Source organism: Cynoglossus semilaevis, chromosome 2, assembly GCF_000523025.1.
Source record: "Cynoglossus semilaevis isolate Cse_v1.0 chromosome 2, Cse_v1.0, whole genome shotgun sequence".
Classification (NCBI taxonomy): Eukaryota; Metazoa; Chordata; class Actinopteri; order Pleuronectiformes; family Cynoglossidae; genus Cynoglossus; species Cynoglossus semilaevis.
In genome coordinates this window covers 1,190,956-1,212,029 of record NC_024308.1, presented here as the reverse complement: position 1 = coordinate 1,212,029, position 21,074 = coordinate 1,190,956, and the positions used below count along the sequence as shown (strand labels likewise).

Here is a 21,074-nt window from a genome sequence, read left to right as displayed (position 1 = left end):
GTGGTTAACACTTACAGCAGTTTGTTTTCTACCACCATGAACCAGAACTGTTAGATTTCACTAAAAGTCTACAGGAAGTTGGAGCTGAACTGGTGTCGTGGTTAACACTTAAAGCAATTTGTTTTAAATATTCTTAACATTCTTAACAAACAAAGAATATTAAGGGAAAAACTCACCTGAGGCTTTTTCAAATATAGGTGTTTCTTTTGTGTTTGTTTTTACCATTATTGACACCAGGATGTGTGTTTGCAGAAACACCTTTTTACAGTATAATAACGTGACTCTCTCCTTAGTATTAAATGCTAATTGACATCTTTAATCTATAATACTTTGTCAAAGCACCTTATATATTTTATGACATCGGTTTTTAGAGCTCTCCTCTGGTTGGTTGGTCTGTGTCAGTGCTTCACATGATGTTGACAGACTGTCAGTCACAGATGTCAAACCACAGGTCAGTGTTGAAGTCCAGTCCTGGGCTCTGACAGAGTACGGTCGTTTGAACCATTGAATGTTGTTTGTGCCAAATGGAACCTTGTCCAAAGGTCAACCTGGGTCACCGGACCCCAACAACCCCCCCCCCCCAGGTTTAGGGAGATGTGATGGATGTTAGAGATTAGTTTTTATTCCTAAATGTTTCGATTTGTTCTCAATTGAGCTGCTTCTCTGATCACACTCACTGGTTGATGGACACGTCCAGCTTTTTTTTTTAAAGATATGATCTGTGTCTTCATCCTGCCTTATGATGCCAATTCATGACATAAAGTAAATATACGTACATATATATAAAACAAAAAAATATTTTCTTTGTTTACTAATCCTTCTTACATGTTATTCCATGAGGGAGATGGTTGTTTTCTAGCACATTCTGTCACATCTGTGACAAACTGCCATCCTACAGTAGAGTCGACTAAGGCTTTAACATTTAAAAAAAAAAAAAAAAAAAGTCATGTTCCAGTTGATTCTAACTGACTCTGCATTAAAATAATCAGAGAAAAAGAAAACAGTATCTTTGAGGTGTGTGTGTGTGTGTGTGTGTGTGTGTTTTACTTCCTTATTTGTGCCAATGTTCTTCACTCACTAAACAGTAAAAAAAAAAAACTAAACATGAACTCACTTTCTCACCAGTGCCAGCCTTCTCCACCTACAGTTTTTTTTTTGTTTTTTTTTTTACATCTTCTCTTGTTTAAATCATTCTGCTCTTCAGTGAAGATGTGTTTTTGTTTTCCTAAAATGTCCTTGAGTTGACGGTTGGTTGTTAAAGGAACAGTTTGACACGGTGGCGTGGTCTCTCTGATGGACACGATGTAGAGTAAATGTAAAGTAAGTTTGTGTGATTCTGCCAGTGTAGTCTGGTCACTGACAGACTCACTGACAGACTCACTGACAGACTCACTGACAGACGACTGCTCCTCCAGGTGTCAGGTCGTCTGACCCACACTTGGCCTCAGCCTCTTCAAAAATAGTCCAGTAAAGTAAGAATACTCACTTTGCCCAAATCATGTTGCTAAAAGGACCAGCAATATTCTTATATATAAACTCTTACTTTGACTTGATGGTGCAGTTCTGGGAGTTGGCCACATGGTGAACCTACTTTAGTCAACACTGCCTTGAGCCTAAGTTCATCTAACTATGTTATAAAGACACAGTCCATGTGTGTTCTGGGTTGGGTCTTCGGTCGTCTTCGTGGTCTTCGTGGTCTACGTCGTCTTCGGTCGTCATCGTGGTCTTCGTGGTCTCACTGACCGCTCTGTCAAACTGTTCCTCTGAACTGTCTCACCTGTTTCCTCACTTTGTGCCATTAACAGTGTAAACCGTACACACACCAAAGTCCTTAGTAGATTATTAAAAAAACAACAGTGTGAATTGTTGGGCGGGGTCTTCTTTCTGTGTGTGTGTGTGTGTGTGTGTTGTGTGTTCAGGTGTAGCTTGTGTAGCAAGTGTTGGGACAAAATACTGTTGTTCTAGCTTAAAGTGTTGGGACAAAATACTGTTGTTCTGGGGACATTTTGAGAAGGTATTTTGCAATTCAAGATTTAATTTTGCGTTAGGATTAAGTAGGGTCAGATTAGAGTTAGGATGAGGATTAGTCATGTATTTGTGAAAGGTTCAGGTTTAAGGGGCTGGAGTTTGTGTTATGTCTATATGATGCTCTCACAAAACAAACAAAAAACGTGTGTGTGTGTGTGTGTGTGTGTGTGTGTGTGTGTGTTAACACTCGGTGCCTGTGCACAGTTCAGTGACCGTCCACCGCCCGCCCTGTTCTCCTGCCAACGTCCAGTCGGATTCAGTCCCATTTCTACGTGTTTATAGGGAAAAAATAAAAGCATCAAAACGACGACCTTTGACCTGGTGTTTGTTGAAGTCACTGCAGTGACAGAGAAGAAGAGAGCGCACGTGTGTGGCAGCGGTCGTTAGAAAAAAAAGGGGATGCTAGACTCAACAACTTGGCCGTCCAATCAGAGAGCAGGGACTTGTTGTTGTGTGTGAAACTAGGACGACAAGCTATGGGATGATTTTTATAGTCTTTTTCAAACCAGACCTTGTTTTTGTATTTGTACAGTGGCTTGGTTATTCTGATATGTTGCCATGAGTTCTTGTAACCAATAAAAAAAAAAAGCTTTTAACCAAGAGTTTTTACTCCAGACTGATTTAATTCACCTTATTATTAACATTTTAACCTTATGTTTGATGTGACTGTACAGACTGTTATTAATCCACAGTGTGGTCCTGGTTCAGTCCCTGGAGTTTACGTTTCACATATATATATATATATACTGTATATATAATATACAAGTCGATGGTATGAAGTACTCTTTACGCCCCCACCTGGTGACTGCCGGGATCGTCTCTGCTTCGCCCTCAAACATTAACAGTTGTAAAGTGTAAGAAAACAAATGATTTACTGATTGTTTATTTAAACAAATGTAAAATCAGATTAGTTCAACTGACTGGATTTTTATTTTAAAAAAAAGAAAAAGGTTTGATTTAGTAAAGTGTGTGAAGCAACAACCCAGAATTTAACTTTTGACTTCTTTGAATGTTTATTACAAACAAGCAATACACAAGAGGAAAAACAAGAACTTTTACAAAAAGTCTATTGTTATCTGCCCCGTGACAAGTTTATAACAAGTTTTATAAATAAAATGCGACACGAGGAAATGTTTCCCAAATCCCTTCATGTTTACAGGTGAGTCCAGTAGAAAATGGAGGACGAGTCCACAGCGTCCTGAACAGGTGAGAAGTCCATCAGGTCAGAAAAGTTTCCTTTCATTATTAAATATATGGATTTAATGATTGAATCGTTTGTTACGACACAGTAGATTCTGAACAGAAACACAAACTTCATTTACTCCACAAAACTGAAAGAAAAACAAACATTTAGAAGCACCTGATCAACAGTTTCACGTCGATCCAGATTTGATCATCTCCAACTTGAGTCCATGTTCAACGAGGGTAGAAGTGTTTGGTTTTTTAAATTTTTTTTAATAACAGTTCATTTGTTGTTTTGTAACACAGCAGCGGAGAACGACAAGAAAATACTGTTTGTTTTGTTGTATTCCTGAGCCTGGGTTTAAAGCAGACTTAAAAACTCGGCTTGGAAATTTAGAAAGTAGATTTGAAGGAAATACACATTAAAAAGAACAAATGAAAAAAAGAAACAGATTCAGACAAAGATTTTCACATTTTAAACACTGTAGTTTTGAACTTCTGTCTGATGAACATCAAAACAGCACTTGGTCAGTGCTGCGGTCCAACGCTGCAGTTTCTGTCAGTGCACTGTGGGTAATGTAGTGCGAGGTGAGGACATCGGTGTCTTCAGTGTCTTCAGTGTCTTCTGTGTCCAGGCTGTAGGTACTGGTTTGTGAACTCCTCCAGCTGCCGCTCCAGCTCTGTGGCTTTATGTCTGCAGGAAGAAGAAACACAGGAGCCGTTCACGCTTTTTGGGGGTTTTTTTTGTGCTCGTCTTTCTGCATCATTCCAACATCTGACCTTTATTACACCCTCCAATAAACAAAAAAGGAGCCAATCAAACCTCAGGCTCTTGGAGCGACTCTGGACGGTCTCCAGTCGATCTATTTTCACTGTCAGCTGACGGATTTCTGCCTCCAGCTCCTTCTGCGTCTGGTCCACCTGCTGACAGAGGCGGGCAAAGGTCGCGGCCATCTCCCTGACAACACAGACACCACAGACACCACAGCGTTACAGAGAGACCCAGGCCTCTGTAGAGGAAACAGCTCAGTCTTTGAGGTGAGTGTATCCTCATCTGAAATTACAGCTGTCAAAGTTGACACATGGTCCAATTACTGCACCATCCGTTCAATAATTCAGACAATAATCAGATTCAAACTCTTTTGACGGCACTGGTACTTCATCTCTTTATCTCCTTGCAGCGACTCCTCAGATCAGACTGCTGAAGCGGTCAGTGAACATTCCGGCTGTTTCTGTCACAGATGACTTACTGTTGGACCTGGTGGCTGCAGTTGCTGCCGGTGAAGCTGACGATGAGCTGCAGCTTCTCTGAGGCGTAGTCCACAAACTGCCGTTTCAGCGTGCGCTCTTTTGCCTTGGTCGTCCAGGTGAGTCTCTCGTACAGGTACAACAAACCGTACATGGAGGCCGACAGAGCGATCAGCCTCCAGCCGATGGTTCTCCACACCTTCAAACAGAGCACAGTAGAGGTGGAGTTAACTGTGGAGTTGGTGAAGCTGTTCTTCAGTGACGAGTTTAAGGCCTGAGGAGAGAACGTACGACTCCTCCAGCGATGATGACGGTCATCGAGGTGCGGGACGTCAGAGCAGCCACGTTGTTGGCCATCATCACCATCAGGTCCTCCTGGGTCATGAGAGCAGTGTCGTTGTTGGACTGACAGATGGACGGAGGTCCAGAAGAAGGTGTAGACGCTGGGGGCAGGGCTGGTCGAGACGCCTGAATAAAAATGAAAGAAATGTGGTAGTCGGTACAAAATGTCACGACGGTAGTCGATCTGACCAGACAGTCTTCACACCTGAAGTTTGTTGTCCATCAGTCTGAGCGCTCTCTGGGCATTGACTGATCCGAGGTAGCGGTGGACCAACGCCGTCCAGCCCAAGGAAAACTGAAACTCAATGTTCTCCTGGAAGTCGCTGCAGAGCGTGGAGAAGTTCAGATCGTAACTCAGGTCAAACTTTCTGCCGGGCACCAGCATGTTGACTTTGCTCTGGACAGAAGACGGAAGCAGAGGGAGCATGCTCTCTGGAGAGAGAGAGGAGAGAGAGAGGAGAAAACACAGAGACATGACAGTCACTCAGGGTGGATAGAAAATGAACAACATGAAATAAATAAAAGGATGTGCAGAATAGAGAATGGAGGAGAACATGAAGATGGACATTACCGATCATGTAGTTCTGAGACGACTGGACTGAAGCGTTCACAGCGTCTGAGCAGCGGTAGGCCAGGTTCTTCCCCATCCCTTTCTCCACATGAGTGAGCAGCTCCTGTCAACGACACCGCGAAGACGTCACGAACGGATAAAGGCAGACGAAGCGGTCGGACTGCGTCAGAGCAGCTGTGTTTGATCCACGTCTACTCACAGATTTGTAGAGTCTGAGGACCTGAGGCGAGGGGTGGAAGTCGGAGCGGAACTCATCCACGATCACATGGAGGCGGCAGATCTCATCCCCCATCGCACCGGACACCTGGGAAAATCACGTTCACCGTTCAAAAAGTTCATTCAAGACACAAGAAAACGTACAATTCAAATCCATCAGGAGATGTTTCCGACAAATTACTAATAATTTCCCTTCTGTGACTAGAAACGATGTCAACACACATGCGTAGGTATATTTTTGTTCTTAAAGTAGGGGGTGGCGCCCCCTAAGGGGACACTGATCTATTGCAATGGGGGAGAACAAATTAATAGAAAATTTTTTTTTTTAATTTCTCCCACAGCGAGGAACATTTTTTACCTGGCATGAGTTTGATATCCGATTTTCGTCTTTTACATATTCTGTGGTTACTGTACGGAGGTTTTGGATCAACAACCTCAGTGGATGTGGGTGACGTCACCTACGTTACCTTTGACTCCACGTCTTCACTGAGGGCCTTAATCTTTTGTTTGATTTCATTCATCAGCAGGTTGAGCTGATTTCTGACAAACTCCAGTCGGTCAATCTGATATTCTCTGTCCTCCAGAGCCGCCACTCTAAAGTCCAGACAGAAAGAAGAAAGTCACAAATACAGAACAGAATGAAACTAAAGGAATCTTTTGTTATAGTAATTTGTGTAACATGGTTTCGTAGTTAAAGCATCAACTGTCTGAATTCTACAACAAAGAACTGAACATTCATCTGTCGCCTCTTAAACAGAAAAACTGAGAAGTAGCTCTTCCACTCACCGCTTCTCTGCCGCCTCGATGTTAATGTCATCCATGATGCTCTTGACTTTTTCTGTGATCTGCTTGGCCCTGATTGTGTGCTGCTCAAACTTTGTTTTCACTGCTGACTGCGAGATACACTCCTGCGAGGCCGTAAAACACACGTTACTGTGACAGTGACGGGAGGGTGGAGCAGTGGACAAGATGGACACCTGCTACTGATAACATAGAAGAAGGAAAAAAAAAGGGAACGCAGGAGAGGAAAGGACAGCAGCAGTGTGTGCATCTTGCAGCCCGCAGCCCTTATTTTGGAAGTCACAGTAACGTAGTGGTGAAGTCACAGCAAAATAAGAAAAACAAGTCAAAAAGAAAACAAAGACATCAAACCTAAAACAAAAGTAAAGTTGTGCAGAAGAGTCAGAGTTTATTCACTGATGTGACAAGTTTGGCTGGAACGAAATCCTTTACAGAGATCTTCAGCCTTTCTCTAAGGAGAACTTTAACGAGTGTGTACTGTGTGTACTGTGTGTACTGTGTGTACCAAATGATTGTGACGGTCACACCCCTTTGTTCTTCTGTAGATTTTACAAGTTTACAAGATTGTTTTCAGAGAGTTTGGGTGAAAATGTGAAGCATTTGTTTTAACCACAATATTTTTGATGTAAATCCAAAAAAAGGACAAACAAAAAAGCAACAATTAAAAAAAAAATGATGAGGATGAACTTAACTAAAACAAAAACTAATGAATGTCCTCGCCAAAGTGAATCTAGACTTCAGCAATGAAGACTCAGGTTGATGGAAAGGCACAGCGGTGGACCTGGAGGTCCTGGAGATTCCAGGACGTCACTGCAAGTGCTTTGACATAAGAAAGTTCTGACACAAATCCTGTTCAGGCTGTGGTTCCATTTGAAGGACGGTGCTTTCAATGAGCCTGTCTGTGTCTACACCACTGTGAGACTGAAACTTTTTTTTCTTCTTTTTTTTTTTTTAAGTCCAGAGTGAAGACTGGATTCTTACTGACAAACATCCATCAATATTTAAAATTATTTCCTGCAAATCTTTCTCTTTAGATTCAGATACAAACCTCAAACCTCCTCTCAAAGCTTTTGAACTCCATTAACCTCTCCTGGAAGCCATCAGCTAGAGCGCCCCCTATTGAATAAAGCAATGCAAAAAGGTATGAAAATGCATTTTAATTCAATTGACGTGACCTTTAACATCTGACCTTAGCTTCAAACCAGAGCTACAGCCTCTCCTCACAAACTTCTAGTTTCTACCACCTGTGTTCATCAAAATGATTTCTGAAATACACTGCAGGTAAAAACTGTCTGTTTTCAGTCCCCTCACCTGTTTCAGGCATACCCTGTGCACGCTGCATTCGAGAGTTGAGCACCTCCTTGGCAGAGACAAAGAAAATGCGGTTGGGGGCCTGTTCACGGTCCACCACCTTCAGCTCCTCCACCAGAAAGTTGACACAGCGGTCTGTGTGCTGTTTTTTCACCTGGAGGGAGACGCGAGGGTCAGAGACTCAGCAGGTAGGAATTCTTTAATGTTCAAACAAAAATAAATTATTAACACAATAGAAAACAACAATCTTGTGATGTGATACGGATCACGATACACAGGCAACAACACAATATATCGCAATATACTGTAATATTACAGCCACAACATTATATTGAGTGCTTTAAAAACCTGAATATTTCCGTGTTAATTGTCAATGAAAGAAAATGAGAAAAGATATCGTGATTTCAGTGTTGACTATGAATGAACAACATTTAAAGTACAAAATGTTTTAATATTGTTTATGTAGTTGCTTTATTCAGTTTTTTTAACCTGGCTGATGTTCGATCTGGACGAGAGCTCACTTACGTCCTCCATGTATTCTGGTTCGTTTGCTGAAGCGTCCCAGCGGTTGTTTAGGATGAAGACATTTGGTTTGGACAGACGTTCGTTTACTTTGTGAAAAAACTGCTTTTCCTAAAAGGTGAAAATATCCCAAAAAAATATGTAAAATTACACGCATCGTCCGCACCATCCAGACTTAAATTTTATTATTATTCTTCACAAGAATAACTTTAATTCCAGTTTGGTGAAAGAAATTAAACAAATGTGAAACACTGGATCTGAGAGTTTCATTTCCATTAAACACTCCAGTGAGGACTGTGGGTTTGCTTCCCCTTTTAGAGCTGCCAGCAGGTTGAAGAGTTGTGTGACAGTTGTGTGCACCAGGCCTCACATTGCATGAATGCCTTAGCAGACGGAAACAAGAGTGAGGGGGGCGGGGGGTTCTGGAGGGGGGCCCTGTGTGAGGCTGGATTCAAACACTGTCAGCTCCATCTCCTCATCTGTAATCAGCACATTCACTGTCTTGTCTTTAGGACTTCAGAAACAAAACATGGTTTAAAAACTTACCGTGTTCATGAGAGTAGATTCAGAGTTGGCGACCAGCACAAAGACGTCAGCGTCCAGACAAAACTTGTCAATCCAAGAGTCCAGCTGTGATGTGACATCAGTGCCGGGGCTGAAAAGATCAAATAGATTTTAACATTTTAACACCACTGGTAATGATTCATTTTTCTCTCCTAAAATCCGTTAAAACAGTGGGAATGATTCATTTTTCTCTCCTAAAATCCTGTTACCTGTCCACAAGAACCAGGTCGTCTCGTAACAACGCGCACTTGGTTTTTGGCCAAAAGACACGAACCAGACAGCCGGCGTCCAGAGTCTCGTCCATGTGGAGTGCATGAGCGAGCTGGTTTACAGTCTAAGGAGTGAAAAGTAACGTAAAAGTAAATATAATTACATATTATTTATTTATTACATATTTTTAAGGTTTAAGGCAGGATCCTCATCCAAACAACACCTACCTTTATGCTTTTCTCCTCATCTGAACCTTCCGTCTTGAGGTAAGCCTTGTCTTCGTCTGTGCCCTCCACACTCAGGAAGCAGTTGGTGGTGTGACCTATCCCGCTGGGCAGCACGCGGTCTCTCAGCATGGCATTAATCACTGTGCTTTTACCATTACTCGTTCTGAGAACAAGAGCAACGAGAGACGCCGTAGATTTCAGAAAGGGTTACAATGATATCAGGAAAAGTTTGAGCAAAACTTCCAAAAATCTACCTTCCAAAAAAAGCCACTTTCATGTGTCGTCGTGCCAGCACCTCCTGAATAATGGCAAGTTTGTCAGCATATGCCTGAATCTCCAACTTTTGGTCTTGACTGGCGATGTTCTCCAAAGGTTTACTCTCACAGGTTTCTGTCGATGAAAGAGTGAGAGGCCATGTTAGAGGGACAGAAGGACGTCCTCAAAACAGACAAATAGATAAGACCAATTACATATTGTTAAATGTGTAATCTCTGTGTTATTGATTCAAAAAAACAAAACAACTGATGCTGTGTACCTTCACATCTTTGCTGATTCTATAAAACTGATGTGCCAGTATTCGACCTGCTGTCTTTGTAGCTAATAATAATGTAGTCTGTGTGTGGGGGGAACAAAAATACATGCTAAAGTGGCAGCAAATACAAATACCTAAGTACTCTTGGCCACTACGAGTAATGCAGTACATATATATATACTTGTTATGACTTCATTTTTCCCCTAGGTTTACGTCATTTATTTTGAAGATAAGATAACTCACTCACTTCCCATCCAGCATCTCGCTGATCAAACGAGAAAGAACGACCCGATTATCAACACCCGCTCACCTTCTACAAACTCTGCAGTCTCTTCTACGTAATTGAGTAGCTGCTGAAACACTTCACTAATCTTCTTTTTGGCGAGAACGAAGTGTTTGAGAGGAGAAAAGTCTCCCTGAGCTGAGTCTGTTCTTCTGAGAGGAGGAGCCGCAGCCATGGTGTCCAATCTGGGCAGTGAGAAAAGAGAAGAGAAGAGAGAGAAGAGAGGGGTCAAAGAGGACTAACGGTGGTCCGTCAGTGAAAATACAAAAGAGACGTGAACTCAGTAATATGATCACCAAAACAACAACAACAACAAATCATTTGTTGACCTGTGCGTGAGCACTTTAGCTAAACGAAAGTGAAGGAGCGATACGTGATATTAGCCAAGTTATCCAACTGTTTAAAAGACCTTTCGATGCGAGGAGAAAACCGTAACAAATTAACAAATTATGTCACTGACGTGGAGAACATAATAACGGGTGTTTTTTTGCTGTTTAGGACAAAACTTTGACATTCTAACGAGAACTGAGAGGTCGCGTGCTTTGGCGCAGTAGGCTAAGAGTTGAGCTAACTTCAACACCGGCAACAGCGACATTAAAATAACGGTAATAAGGCGCACACCTGACGGTTTCATTACTCACCTCCGCCCGGTACCTTCTTCTCATCAGACATACACTAATAATTGGAGGTTACCAAACACTGGACCACCCTTGGTAGATATTCGCTACAGACACGGCTAACCTGATGTTTGACGCTCTGCTGTCAAAGTGCTGCCTGAAGACTCCACTTCCGCCTTGCGTTTCACAATAAACCTCCGTTTGACAGCAAACCAGTACAGCACATATAGGTTCCCACTGACTTGCATATTATTAAAATCACTTGGTCGTTATCTTTATTACTAAACTGATTTACTCTCTGTCACGGCCTTGGTTTAACAGAGTATCAGTTTTAAAGGTATAGTGTGTAGCATTGGTTAAAATTACTTGTTGACTTTCCTTTCAAACAGTAGGACACACAAAAAACTGCATTTTGTTTTGATGGTCAACTATGGGCTGATATAATAACACAGTGATGAGATATGACGACATTCAAAAGCTCATCATGGAGCTGTAAAAACAACAATTCATCATTTCAGGCTAAGTGTTTACCCATTAAATTGAATTGTTGTAAATTCCATTTCTGCCACGGAAATAGACAATACCATGTAAACCTTACACACTACACCTTTTAAGTTTAATGTCCTTTTAAGTTCGTATAGAGCTCGACTTCTATTCATCCCTGTTACGTTCGCTTTCGTTTGACTTTTGTTTGCGCTTCTTTGTGGCATTTTATTTTGAAAGATGTTCTATGTGTTGTTCTAGCTCAGAGTGGTGGGTACAGAACAGGGGGCGGAGACTGATGACGAATTGCAGCAGCAGCCAATCAGTGAGAACAAAAATAATCCAACCTCCCACACACCTTCTCCACTGTGTGAGCCGTTAGAACTCCAGTGAACTGCTGATCGCTGACAGGTCAGAAGAGTTTACTACGTAAAAATACTAACATGGCCACCTAGTAGTTTGTGCCTCACATTAAAGCTCAGTCATTGCTGTATGAATCCAGTCGCTCGCTCTATTTCAACAACATTGTTGCGTTGCCTTGTCCTCACAGTGTTTCTGAGATTTATGAAACTTGTGTCCAACCAAAACAAAGACTGTCCCCAAAGTTTGACCTCGTAAGAAAGTTGAAAAACGGTTCTTTTTTTTCCTGCAACAGAAACAAGGTTCTTCCTCCTTCGTTCCTTTACTATTTTGACCAACAGCCCCCCAAAAAATGTGTTATTTGAAGCTCAACTGTGCTGTATTTCCTTTGCACAAAACAATTTAATTAATAAAGGTGACATTGTTACAGATAAGAATTATCTTGTAATGAAGTGAAAGGTAAATATGATGTGGTTAAAAATATCTCACCTTGTTGTTTTTCATTTCTCTCTCTATATATATACTATATTTCTCACTATCTTTCTCTTTCAGTATGTGTGTATGACAGAGAGAGAGAGAGAGTGAGAGAGAGAGAAAGAGAGAGAGAGAGTGTGTGTGTAAGGGAGAGAAACAACTGTGACTGTGTTGACAGCATCAAAGCCTCAGACACTGAAACTCTTTCTACTGGACCTCCAGCCTCTAGTTGGCTTTCTGAATACTACAGATCATCTTCTTGTTGCCTAAGATATTTTTACTAGATTTTTTTCCCTCTTTCTCTGGAATTTTTTTTTCTTTGAATGATAACGTGAGGATTTATGATGGATGATTAAAATGGTGAGAAAGAAGAAACTGCTGGTGTATGAGTAAGTATTGTTCAACTATTTACTGTTTTGAAAGCTGCAAAAAAAAAACAACTTTCTGATGCGACAGATGTGAAACAATTATCAATGTTGCAATTTATGAAGTAATTTAATGGACGCCATTGTCCTTTGAGCATCACGGCTATTGCGTGATAAATAAGTAATGACATGGATATGCCCACTGCCCTCCTGGGCAGATATAGATTTCAACCTGTTTAAATGTAGTTTTGACCTGGTGCCCCTGTCTGCCCCTGTCTGAGACCTGACCAACTGGAGATTTGAAGCAACTCATCAAACAAAACAAAAAAAAAAATACAATCCCTCACTATGGAAATTTGTTTTTAACTTCATATATTTTCCAGTCCAACCGTTTTCTGTCGGCTTCTTCATTGTGTTGCCACCATTGTGGCAGCGCTGGAGACAAAGCAGCTTTTGTATTTGCCTGTGTGTATGTATGGTTGACCTTTACATTGTGAAAAATCCTATTTGGCATTCTTCTACACTGGGAAACCTGGTTTTTGCTCTTTTAATTATGTGTGTCTAACATTTATATTTTTCAGTCCTTGGATTTGCAAAGTTCAATAATCTGCCGGTGGGTTTGAGTGGTCAGTTTGAAATGATGACATTTTCATATCCTGTGTTTTTTATTGTTTTACAGAATCTGTGCAAACATGATGTGGGATGGATAAACAACAACAAAACTCTAGAGTAAGTTCGTCGGAAATATATTTGTTGAATTGTTCCATTTTTTAAATGGTGTAGTTTGTTGGGTTTTTTTAACTGATGACAATGATTTTGATGATGACCCAACATGTTGACCCCGCTGACCTCTCAGAGGTCAGCTGTTGTTGTCGAAAGACTACAACAAAACTAAATAACCTAATGGGGTTTGTTGGCTTTTGTGAAAACACATTCACACATTTGCGTATGAATACGAAACTCAATACTCAGCTGGATCTGTTACACTCTTTACAGATGGCCTCTAATGACCCCGACCTTCCTGACACCTCCCTTGACCCCCAGCCTGGTGACCTCATTGAGATCTTCAGACCAGCCTATCAGCACTGGGCTCTGTACCTGGGAGATGGTTACATCATTAACCTAACTCCTGTTGGTTAGTGAAAGGTTCCATAATAATAATAATAATAATAATAATATATTATTATTATTATAATACATATACTTATAGTGTACATATACATACATCATCACTTTGCCTTAAAATCACAGCCCATAATAATAAATGAAAAAAAGTCATGATTAGTCATTTAACCTGTTCCTGTCGTACGGATACACACATGTGTTGCATGTTAATAATAGTATATAATATGACATTTCTCTCCAGATGAGAGCCAGGCTGCAGCCATGTCCAGTGTGCAGTCAGTCTTCAGCGGGAAGGCGGTGGTCCGTATGCAGCTGCTGAAGGAGGTGGTGGGCAGTGACTCGTACCGCGTCAACAACAAGTATGACCACAATCACACACCTCTGCCTGTGTGTGAGATCATCCAACGGGCGCAGGATCTGATTGGCCAGGAGGTGTCTTATGACCTGCTGGGAAGCAACTGCGAGCATTTTGTGACCCTTCTGCGCTATGGGGAGGGGGTTTCAGAGCAGGTGACTGTTTTAATACTGCTGATGTTAAGAAGTCTATGTTTTTTTACAGCCCTCAAAGATAACGTACTGTACTATACATACTATTAGGAGCTATTTAACTAGGACTACAATTAGTAGTAGTAGTTTTAATGTTGTCACATATTCACTATTCCTGAAATCATCCTGTCCTGCTAATTTGTACTAAGAGTTACGTTGCATTGACTAGTTCTGAATTCCCTTTATTAAGTCTGTGTTTGCTTCTCCGTGTCTGCAGGCTACACGGGCCATTGGGGCCATCAGTTTGGTGACGGCAGCAGCCAGTGCCTTCTCTGTCCTGGGACTGATAAACACCCGGTCCAGAAACAGGCCTTTCTGACAGCTGACACGTTTTTTTTTTTCTCTTTACATAATTGGGAGTACTTGTAAAAAAAAAAGACAATAAAGTGCAAATAAAAAATCTATTGTGTCCAGTAAGTACTTTGTATTTTGGTCTGTAAAGCCCATAAATTCCATTAAACACAGATTTATATTTTATGACATCCGGTTTGAGTTATTCCCGTAGACACAGCTTGATTCTATGTATTCAGTTTAGGCGACTGTTTAGTTATTTTTTGGCTTCCCAGCCAGCAGGTGGCGGTAGCCTACTGCTCCCAACGGAAACAGCACAGTAAATAGTGTGACGTACTTCCGTCTCAGAGGCAGCGACACACGTGTGGTTTTTTAATGGACATGGTTCATAGTCAGTAACTACCGACAAAAGGCTATAAATCCGTTTCAGGTTAAGGCAACAAATTACAACCGCAAAAATGGGGAAGAAACTTAAAGTCGGAAAAACCAGGAAAGATAAATTCTACCATTTGGCTAAGGAAACAGGTGTAGTACCGCTTCTTTTAAGGTAGAATCGTTAGCTGTAGCTTCTTGCTCTGTAACGCTCTCAAACCTGCCTTGTATTTTTTCTTTTTCAGGTTATCGCTCTCGTTCCTCCTTCAAACTCATTCAGCTCAACCGTAAATATCAGTTTTTACAAAAAGCCAGAGCCGTGGTCGATCTGTGTGCAGCTCCGGGTGGATGGTAAGCTGCCTGTCAACAACTGACCATAAGAACACTTTGTCACTGAATACACACAGGCTTGGTCATGAGAATGTGAAAGCAGACATTGTTTATGTTTATATATTTGATTTGTGTTTTGTGTGGCTTTTGAAAGTCGAATGTAATTAGCACGATGAAAAATCATGCTGCCCTAATTTTGTTTAAAAAAACATCGTAAACAGTGAGTTAAACCATTTGACCATCCCTAAAAAAATAAAAAAACATTGAAAACAATGAATTTGACCATCCCTAAAAAATCGATTAAATCGAATGTTTCTTGCTACTGGTTTTACTGTTTAGCATCTTGTTGATTTTGTTACTTTGAAAAACAAATAATTGTGTGTGTTGTCTGAAGGTTACAGGTGGCATCAAAATTTATGCCTGTTTCAAGTCTCATTATCGGTGAGTTGTTTAAAGTGTTCATTTGAAAATCCTTTTATTTTAGACACTGTCAAAATGCTCCTGTGTCTCTATCACAGTTAAATCTGTACATTTGTTTACTGTGTTGTATTTCTTGTGTTGCGTATGTAATTTTGAATATATTTCTTCCTTCATTTATTGAATGAACAAATATGTTTTTTCAGTGTTTCACTGATTTGATCTAAGAAATAATGACAGCCAATGAGGTGAAAGATAATGAAAGTGAACATGTTGGTTATTATGACCTTCCCTCAGGTGTTGACCTGGTTCCCATCAAGCCAATTCCAAATGTGGTGACGCTGCAGGAAGACATCACCACTGATAAGTGCAGACAGGTGAGAGGACGATCCATTACCATCAGTGACAACATGACAGTTCTTTTCAAAAAGCTGCTTTATCTTCCCCAAATAAACAAACGTACTGTAATAACAGACCAAAAGAGACTGAGGTGAAAATCATCTGTGCTGTGTTCAGGCTTTACGAAAGGAGCTGCAGACATGGAAAGTGGATGTGGTATTGAATGACGGAGCGCCAAACGTGGGAGCCAACTGGCAACATGATGCCTTCACACAAGGTAAGTGCAGCTGAAACCAGTGTTTCCACTAACATTCACTAACACCAAACTGCAGTAACTGCAAAAAATGTGAGCATAAAATTTCACCATATTTGCTTTCACCTTTGTGTCTGTGCTGAGAAAAGAAATACAATTATACAAACTCACATGAGCCGTACATTTGTCAGTTTAAGGGCAGAACAGCACCACATTGATAATATAGTAGCTATAAGTAAAGAGCAGTAAATCGTCTGCACTGTTGCCTCTGCTTTCTTGATTTCTGGGCAGTTTATAAACACCTTTGTCGGTAGAATTTTTTGGCCAAACCCGTTTATTTAAAGTATCTGTGCCTCTTGCCTCCACCAGCTCATCTGTGCCTCATGGCACTTAAACTGGCCTCTGAGTTTTTAAACAAAGGTGGAACCTTCATCACAAAGGTCTTCCGCTCCAAAGACTACCAGCCGCTGCTCTGGATCTTCCAGCATTTCTTCAAGAAGGTTCAGGCCACCAAGCCACAGGCCTCCAGGAATGAGTCTGCTGAGATCTTTGTGGTCTGTCAGGGTCAGTATCGGCCTGTTTGGCCCACATTGAGTCATTTTTTTTATAGATAAGATGTAAATTAACTTTGTCTCTTTCTTTCTCTGCCAGGCTATCTTGCTCCAGATAAAATTGATGCGAAATTCTTTGACCCCAAACATGCCTTTAAAGAGGTGGATGTTCAGGCGAAAACCATTAAAGACTTAGTTCCTTACAAGAAGGCAAAGGTATGAACAGTTCATGTGGGACAGATACATGTATTTTGATTTATATTTAAGTAGGATTTATTTAAAAATGAACAATTATATTTCACTTTTCTATGAGTAAACCTTACATTATTGACCAGGCAGTTTTCCTCTCGTAGGCGGAGGGATACGCTGATGGTGATCTGACCCTTTACCACAGCTTCACCCTGACTGACTTTCTGAAAGCTGAGAATCCTGTAGACTTCCTCGACAAAGCCAGTACGGTAAGAAGACAAGCTGTGATTTTCCTCTCTGCAGCTTTTATTCCATATTTTAATATTATTGTTTATGCTCTTGCACAACATTGTTTTTAAGCTATTTCTGACTATTTTCACCTTGTTTTTTTTTTTTATTTATTTGATGCAGATCACCTTCGACAACCCAGAGCTGCAGTCTCATTCAGCCACCAGTCGTGAGATTAAGGAGTGTTGTCGTGACATCAAAGTCTTGGGCCGTAAAGAACTTCGGTGAGAAGTTTGCTGTTGTCTAAGGCCACAGTTTGTCATTTCATAAATAATGTTAGATGCAAACACAAAGTGTTGTCACAAATTCATCCTGTTTAGTAAAACCTTTGTATCAACAGTATGTTGTTGAACTGGAGATCCAAGCTGCGGAGATATATGGCCAGGAAGTTGAAGCAGGCCAAACAGCAGGACCAGGGGATCAAGTAAAAGACTTTTCAATATGAATTCACATCTAATCCTCCAATGAAGTCGATTCCATTGTTGCAAGGCTTCACATGATTTTCTTTTTAGATTAAGTTCAGATGAAGCAGAGAGTAATTCAGAGGATGAGGCAAAACAGACGACAAAAAAAGATCAGCAGCAGCAGGAGGACGATGAAGACGAGGAAAACGACAAGGAGGAAGAGGAAGAAATGGTGAAGAAACTGGCGGAGCTGAAAGCCGAGGAGGTGGCTGAGCTCAAAAGGTAGATGACTTTCTTCAGTTTCGCTTTCTTTTATTCCTTAACCCGTTGTATTATCAGAACAGATGAGTGAAGAGACAAACCTAAACTTTCAGTCTTTACGTCTGTCCTTCAGGAAGAAGAGGAAGCTGTTGAAGGATCGGAGGAAGCAGAGGGAGAGAGTGGAGCTGAAGATGGATCTGCCTGGTGTCTCCATCGCTGACACCAGCGATTGCTCCCTCTTCTCACTCGCTACCATCAAGAAACGAAATGTAACGACCTGTAGCTGAGCATGACTAAAGAGGACAGTTTGAACATGTAGACGTGAAAAGATTTGACACTGAATACGTCCTCTCATTTTACATAGGACTACTGTGCATGCTAATATCTACTCTAACGTTTCACACATGTTGAGGAGAATGTAGATTAACCACAACTTACGTTTGTATCAGGTGCTGACCGACTTATCCAAAGGGGACATGCAAGCTGCGGAAAATCTCGGGGATGATGACATCGAAGTGTCAGAGGACGAGGCTGGTGAAGAGGATAAAATGTCCCTGGCTTCTGATCTGGATGAAGAGGATTTGGAGGAGGTGGAAAAAAGACAGATGGAGCTGGAGCAGAAGGCAGGAAAGAAGAAGTTAGTAAATTTGTCCAGATTCTGTCCTGTACCTCGGGTACTGAAAGTCCAGATTCTGTCCTGTACCTCGGGTACTGGTTCTTTGTGGACAGTCGGTCGGCTTCATTCTGACATGAAAACTCAGTTTTAATTTGTGATATGTTTGTAGAACATCCCTAATGTTGAAGGAAATCCAAAATTAGAAGCCTTATAATAAACGTTTTCACATTTGTTTAGAAAAAAGAGAACTGTTTTCTGTACTTCATCTTTAAAAAGCAGGACTAATTGGTCATTTTGCTTTTGTAGGGTAAAGTTTGCTAAAGAGGAAGAGGATGATAAAGTCCAGGACAATAGTTTGCTGGTGGAGCTGGAGGAAAAGGACGAGAAGGAAGAGCGAGAGACCAACCTGTGGTTCAGCAAGGTAGGACTGTTTTATCATTAACAGTGTTCTTTACAGTTGTAGTTGATTTAAATGTACGTCACTCTGGAGCCCTCTTGTGGTATGTCACCTCCATGTCTTGACTTTTCTTGCGCAGGGCATCTTTTCAGAGATTGGTCTGGAAGGAGACGCACAGAATGAACTGCAACAGACGGAGTTCCTCCAGAGCAGAAAGACAGGTAACCATGACTTTTTATTTTATGTTAAATGTGAAGCACACTTTTAATCATGTGTGCTTTAATATTTTCTATGTCATGTCTACAAGAATTATTTGCTAATTTTTTTTTTTGGTGGGTCAAAGGTAAAAAAAGAAAAGCTAAGGAGGATGATGTGGAGGGGGAGGAGCAACAAGAGGAGGAGGAGAAGGAGCAAGAACCTGTTGACACAAAAAAGGAAAAGGCAGGACCTTCACAGGAAGCTCAGGAGGAGAGTGACAGCGACTCAGATGACAGCAGCGATGATGAGAAGTAAAATAGAGATTTCTTTATTCAAACACATTTTGAAGTATATTAAGTATTTATTTTAAATTAGAAGTTTGATATTTTCTTGCTTGTTTGTAAGTGAACATTCATAAAATTTTATGGTCAAGGTCATAATTGATATATTTTTGGAATTTCTCAGGGAGATCAGCAAGATGAAAAATGCCAGAGGCCTTAATGGAACAGAGGCAGACAATGAAGACTTCCAGGTTGTACCTGTAGAGAGCACCAGTGAGTAATACATATCTTTCACCTTATTTTCACTGTGAGTGTTTAACTACTCAAATACGGACTAAAAATAAGAGTACGTGGTTTGTGCTCTGCAGGTAAGAAAGCCAGGATCCTGGACGCAGAAGGTCTGGCCCTGGGCTGCCAAATAGCTACTTCTAGGAAGAGAGCCAGAGACCTGGTGGACGACTCCTTCCATAGGTTTGTGTGATGGTTTAGAATGTAAAACAATTGTATCAGCTCCTACAGTGGCTGAGCACGTAGAAAACGGTTTCTGTTCTCCTGCAGGTTTGCCAGTTCTGATCAGCCGTGGGAAGTTCCTGAGTGGTTCCTTGGTGATGAACGTAAACACAGAAAGAAGCCAATTGAACTCTCTAAAGAGATGGTGGAGGAATACAAACAAAAATGGAAGGAAATTGATGCCCGGCCGATCAAACGTGTCGCTGAAGCCAAGGCCAGGAAGAAGAGGAGGGTAAGTTCAGGATGGAGTGAATGATTAAAAAAAAACTGTTGCTTTGAAATAAAAAAAAAAAGTTGTTCATCTGTATTGTCATTTTTTTAAAATGTATTTCTAATTCATGAATTTCCCTGCGACTTCCTTAGACGCTGAAAAAGATGGAGCAGGCCAAGAAGAAAGCTGAGGCCGTGGTGAACACAGTGGACATCTCTGAGAGAGAGAAGATGGCTCAGCTGAAGAGGTATGAAAGCACTACTGTATGACTGTAATGTACTCTGCAGTGCAACTGCATTTGAACTGTTCTGTGATAATTCTGTCATTCTTAACATTCCTTTTTTTTTTTTCCTTTTCTTAATTTGTCAGTATTTATAAGAAAGCCGGCCTGGGGAAGGAGAAGAGAGAAGTGACATACGTTGTGTCAAAAAAAGGAGTTGGTAAGAAAGTGAGACGGCCTGCTGGCGTCAAGGGAGTTTTCAAAGTAGTGGACAGTCGTATGAAGAAGGACGCAAGGGGAATTCAGAGGAAAGAGCAACGTGCCAAAGGGGGCAAAGGGAAAGGAGGCAAGGGCAAAGGAAGACCATCAAAGGGAGGCAAAGGAGGAATGAGGAGCGGGAAAGGTGGCAAAAGAAAATGAATCTGAACCCCTATCATTCTACTGGAGGTGACCTTTGACCTGTTATAACTGTCCTTCTCTGTGTTGATCATCCTCTGAGCTCTTGTCTAAGTGAAATAAGTCCCATACAACAGGGTCAAGTTTCATGATACGCTGGCACATGTCAGATTAAAACGAAACATGTTTTTGTCTTTTTGAAGATGTCAAGTTTTTTTGCCGTCCTCTTTTAAAAGAGGGTTTTTATACTGCAAAAGAGCTGAACTCAATCTCTAACACAACAGTAAATATGTTCTCGTTTGATTTTGTAAATACCAAAGACATCATTGCAATAAATAATTTTGATTGAAATTGATTCAGCACCATTTTTTTGTTAATACCTAATAATCTAATCTAATCTAATGTGAGTTTAGTAGAGAAAAAACAAGTCATTAAGTCAGTAACATCTGATCTTCAATTAGTGTTAAAGAAACTGGTAAATGGCAAAACCAAGAATCATACTTAACATTTTGCTCACTTATTCGTGAATATGTATTAACAAAA

General features: G+C 40.9%; 3 protein-coding genes across 4 annotated transcripts; 2 read left to right on the top strand and 1 right to left on the bottom strand.

Annotated features, from left to right (window-relative positions):
* Positions 1–3,016: 3,016 nt before the first annotated feature.
* Positions 3,017–11,182, bottom strand: mfn1b (mitofusin 1b). The gene is made up of 18 exons (XM_008329944.3): positions 10,679–11,182; positions 10,065–10,222; positions 9,477–9,612; positions 9,223–9,385; positions 8,995–9,119; positions 8,768–8,876; positions 8,225–8,332; positions 7,700–7,853; positions 7,437–7,504; positions 6,374–6,495; positions 6,055–6,181; positions 5,571–5,675; positions 5,372–5,474; positions 5,006–5,232; positions 4,750–4,926; positions 4,461–4,657; positions 4,034–4,168; positions 3,017–3,904 (listed from the first exon to the last, which is right to left on the bottom strand). Exons 2-18 carry the CDS (start codon positions 10,210–10,212, stop codon positions 3,826–3,828), a joined length of 2,283 nt encoding a protein of 760 aa, XP_008328166.1. The 5' UTR covers positions 10,213–10,222; positions 10,679–11,182; the 3' UTR covers positions 3,017–3,825.
* A 137-nt stretch (positions 11,183–11,319) lies between these two features.
* On the top strand, positions 11,320–14,407 carry plaat1 (phospholipase A and acyltransferase 1). Of its 2 annotated transcripts, none has more exons than XM_008329958.3 (5): positions 11,320–11,548; positions 13,016–13,065; positions 13,333–13,471; positions 13,703–13,971; positions 14,225–14,407. In XM_008329958.3, the coding sequence occupies exons 2-5, from the start codon at positions 13,039–13,041 to the stop codon at positions 14,324–14,326; spliced, it is 537 nt and encodes a 178-aa protein (XP_008328180.1). In that variant the 5' UTR covers positions 11,320–11,548; positions 13,016–13,038; the 3' UTR covers positions 14,327–14,407. The 2 variants fall into 2 exon arrangements, with proteins under 2 accessions (XP_008328180.1, XP_008328189.1); XM_008329967.3 differs by lacking the exon at positions 11,320–11,548 and adding an exon at positions 12,125–12,360.
* Positions 14,408–14,630: 223 nt separating this feature from the next.
* ftsj3 (FtsJ RNA 2'-O-methyltransferase 3) lies at positions 14,631–20,882 on the top strand. The gene is made up of 21 exons (XM_008329978.3): positions 14,631–14,823; positions 14,916–15,021; positions 15,395–15,441; positions 15,715–15,794; positions 15,934–16,033; positions 16,379–16,573; positions 16,661–16,776; positions 16,914–17,018; positions 17,161–17,261; positions 17,378–17,461; positions 17,550–17,723; positions 17,836–17,971; positions 18,152–18,339; positions 18,625–18,739; positions 18,855–18,936; positions 19,059–19,224; positions 19,379–19,467; positions 19,563–19,665; positions 19,753–19,936; positions 20,068–20,162; positions 20,285–20,882. Exons 1-21 carry the CDS (start codon positions 14,757–14,759, stop codon positions 20,553–20,555), a joined length of 2,604 nt encoding a protein of 867 aa, XP_008328200.1. The 5' UTR covers positions 14,631–14,756; the 3' UTR covers positions 20,556–20,882.
* Positions 20,883–21,074: the final 192 nt, after the last annotated feature.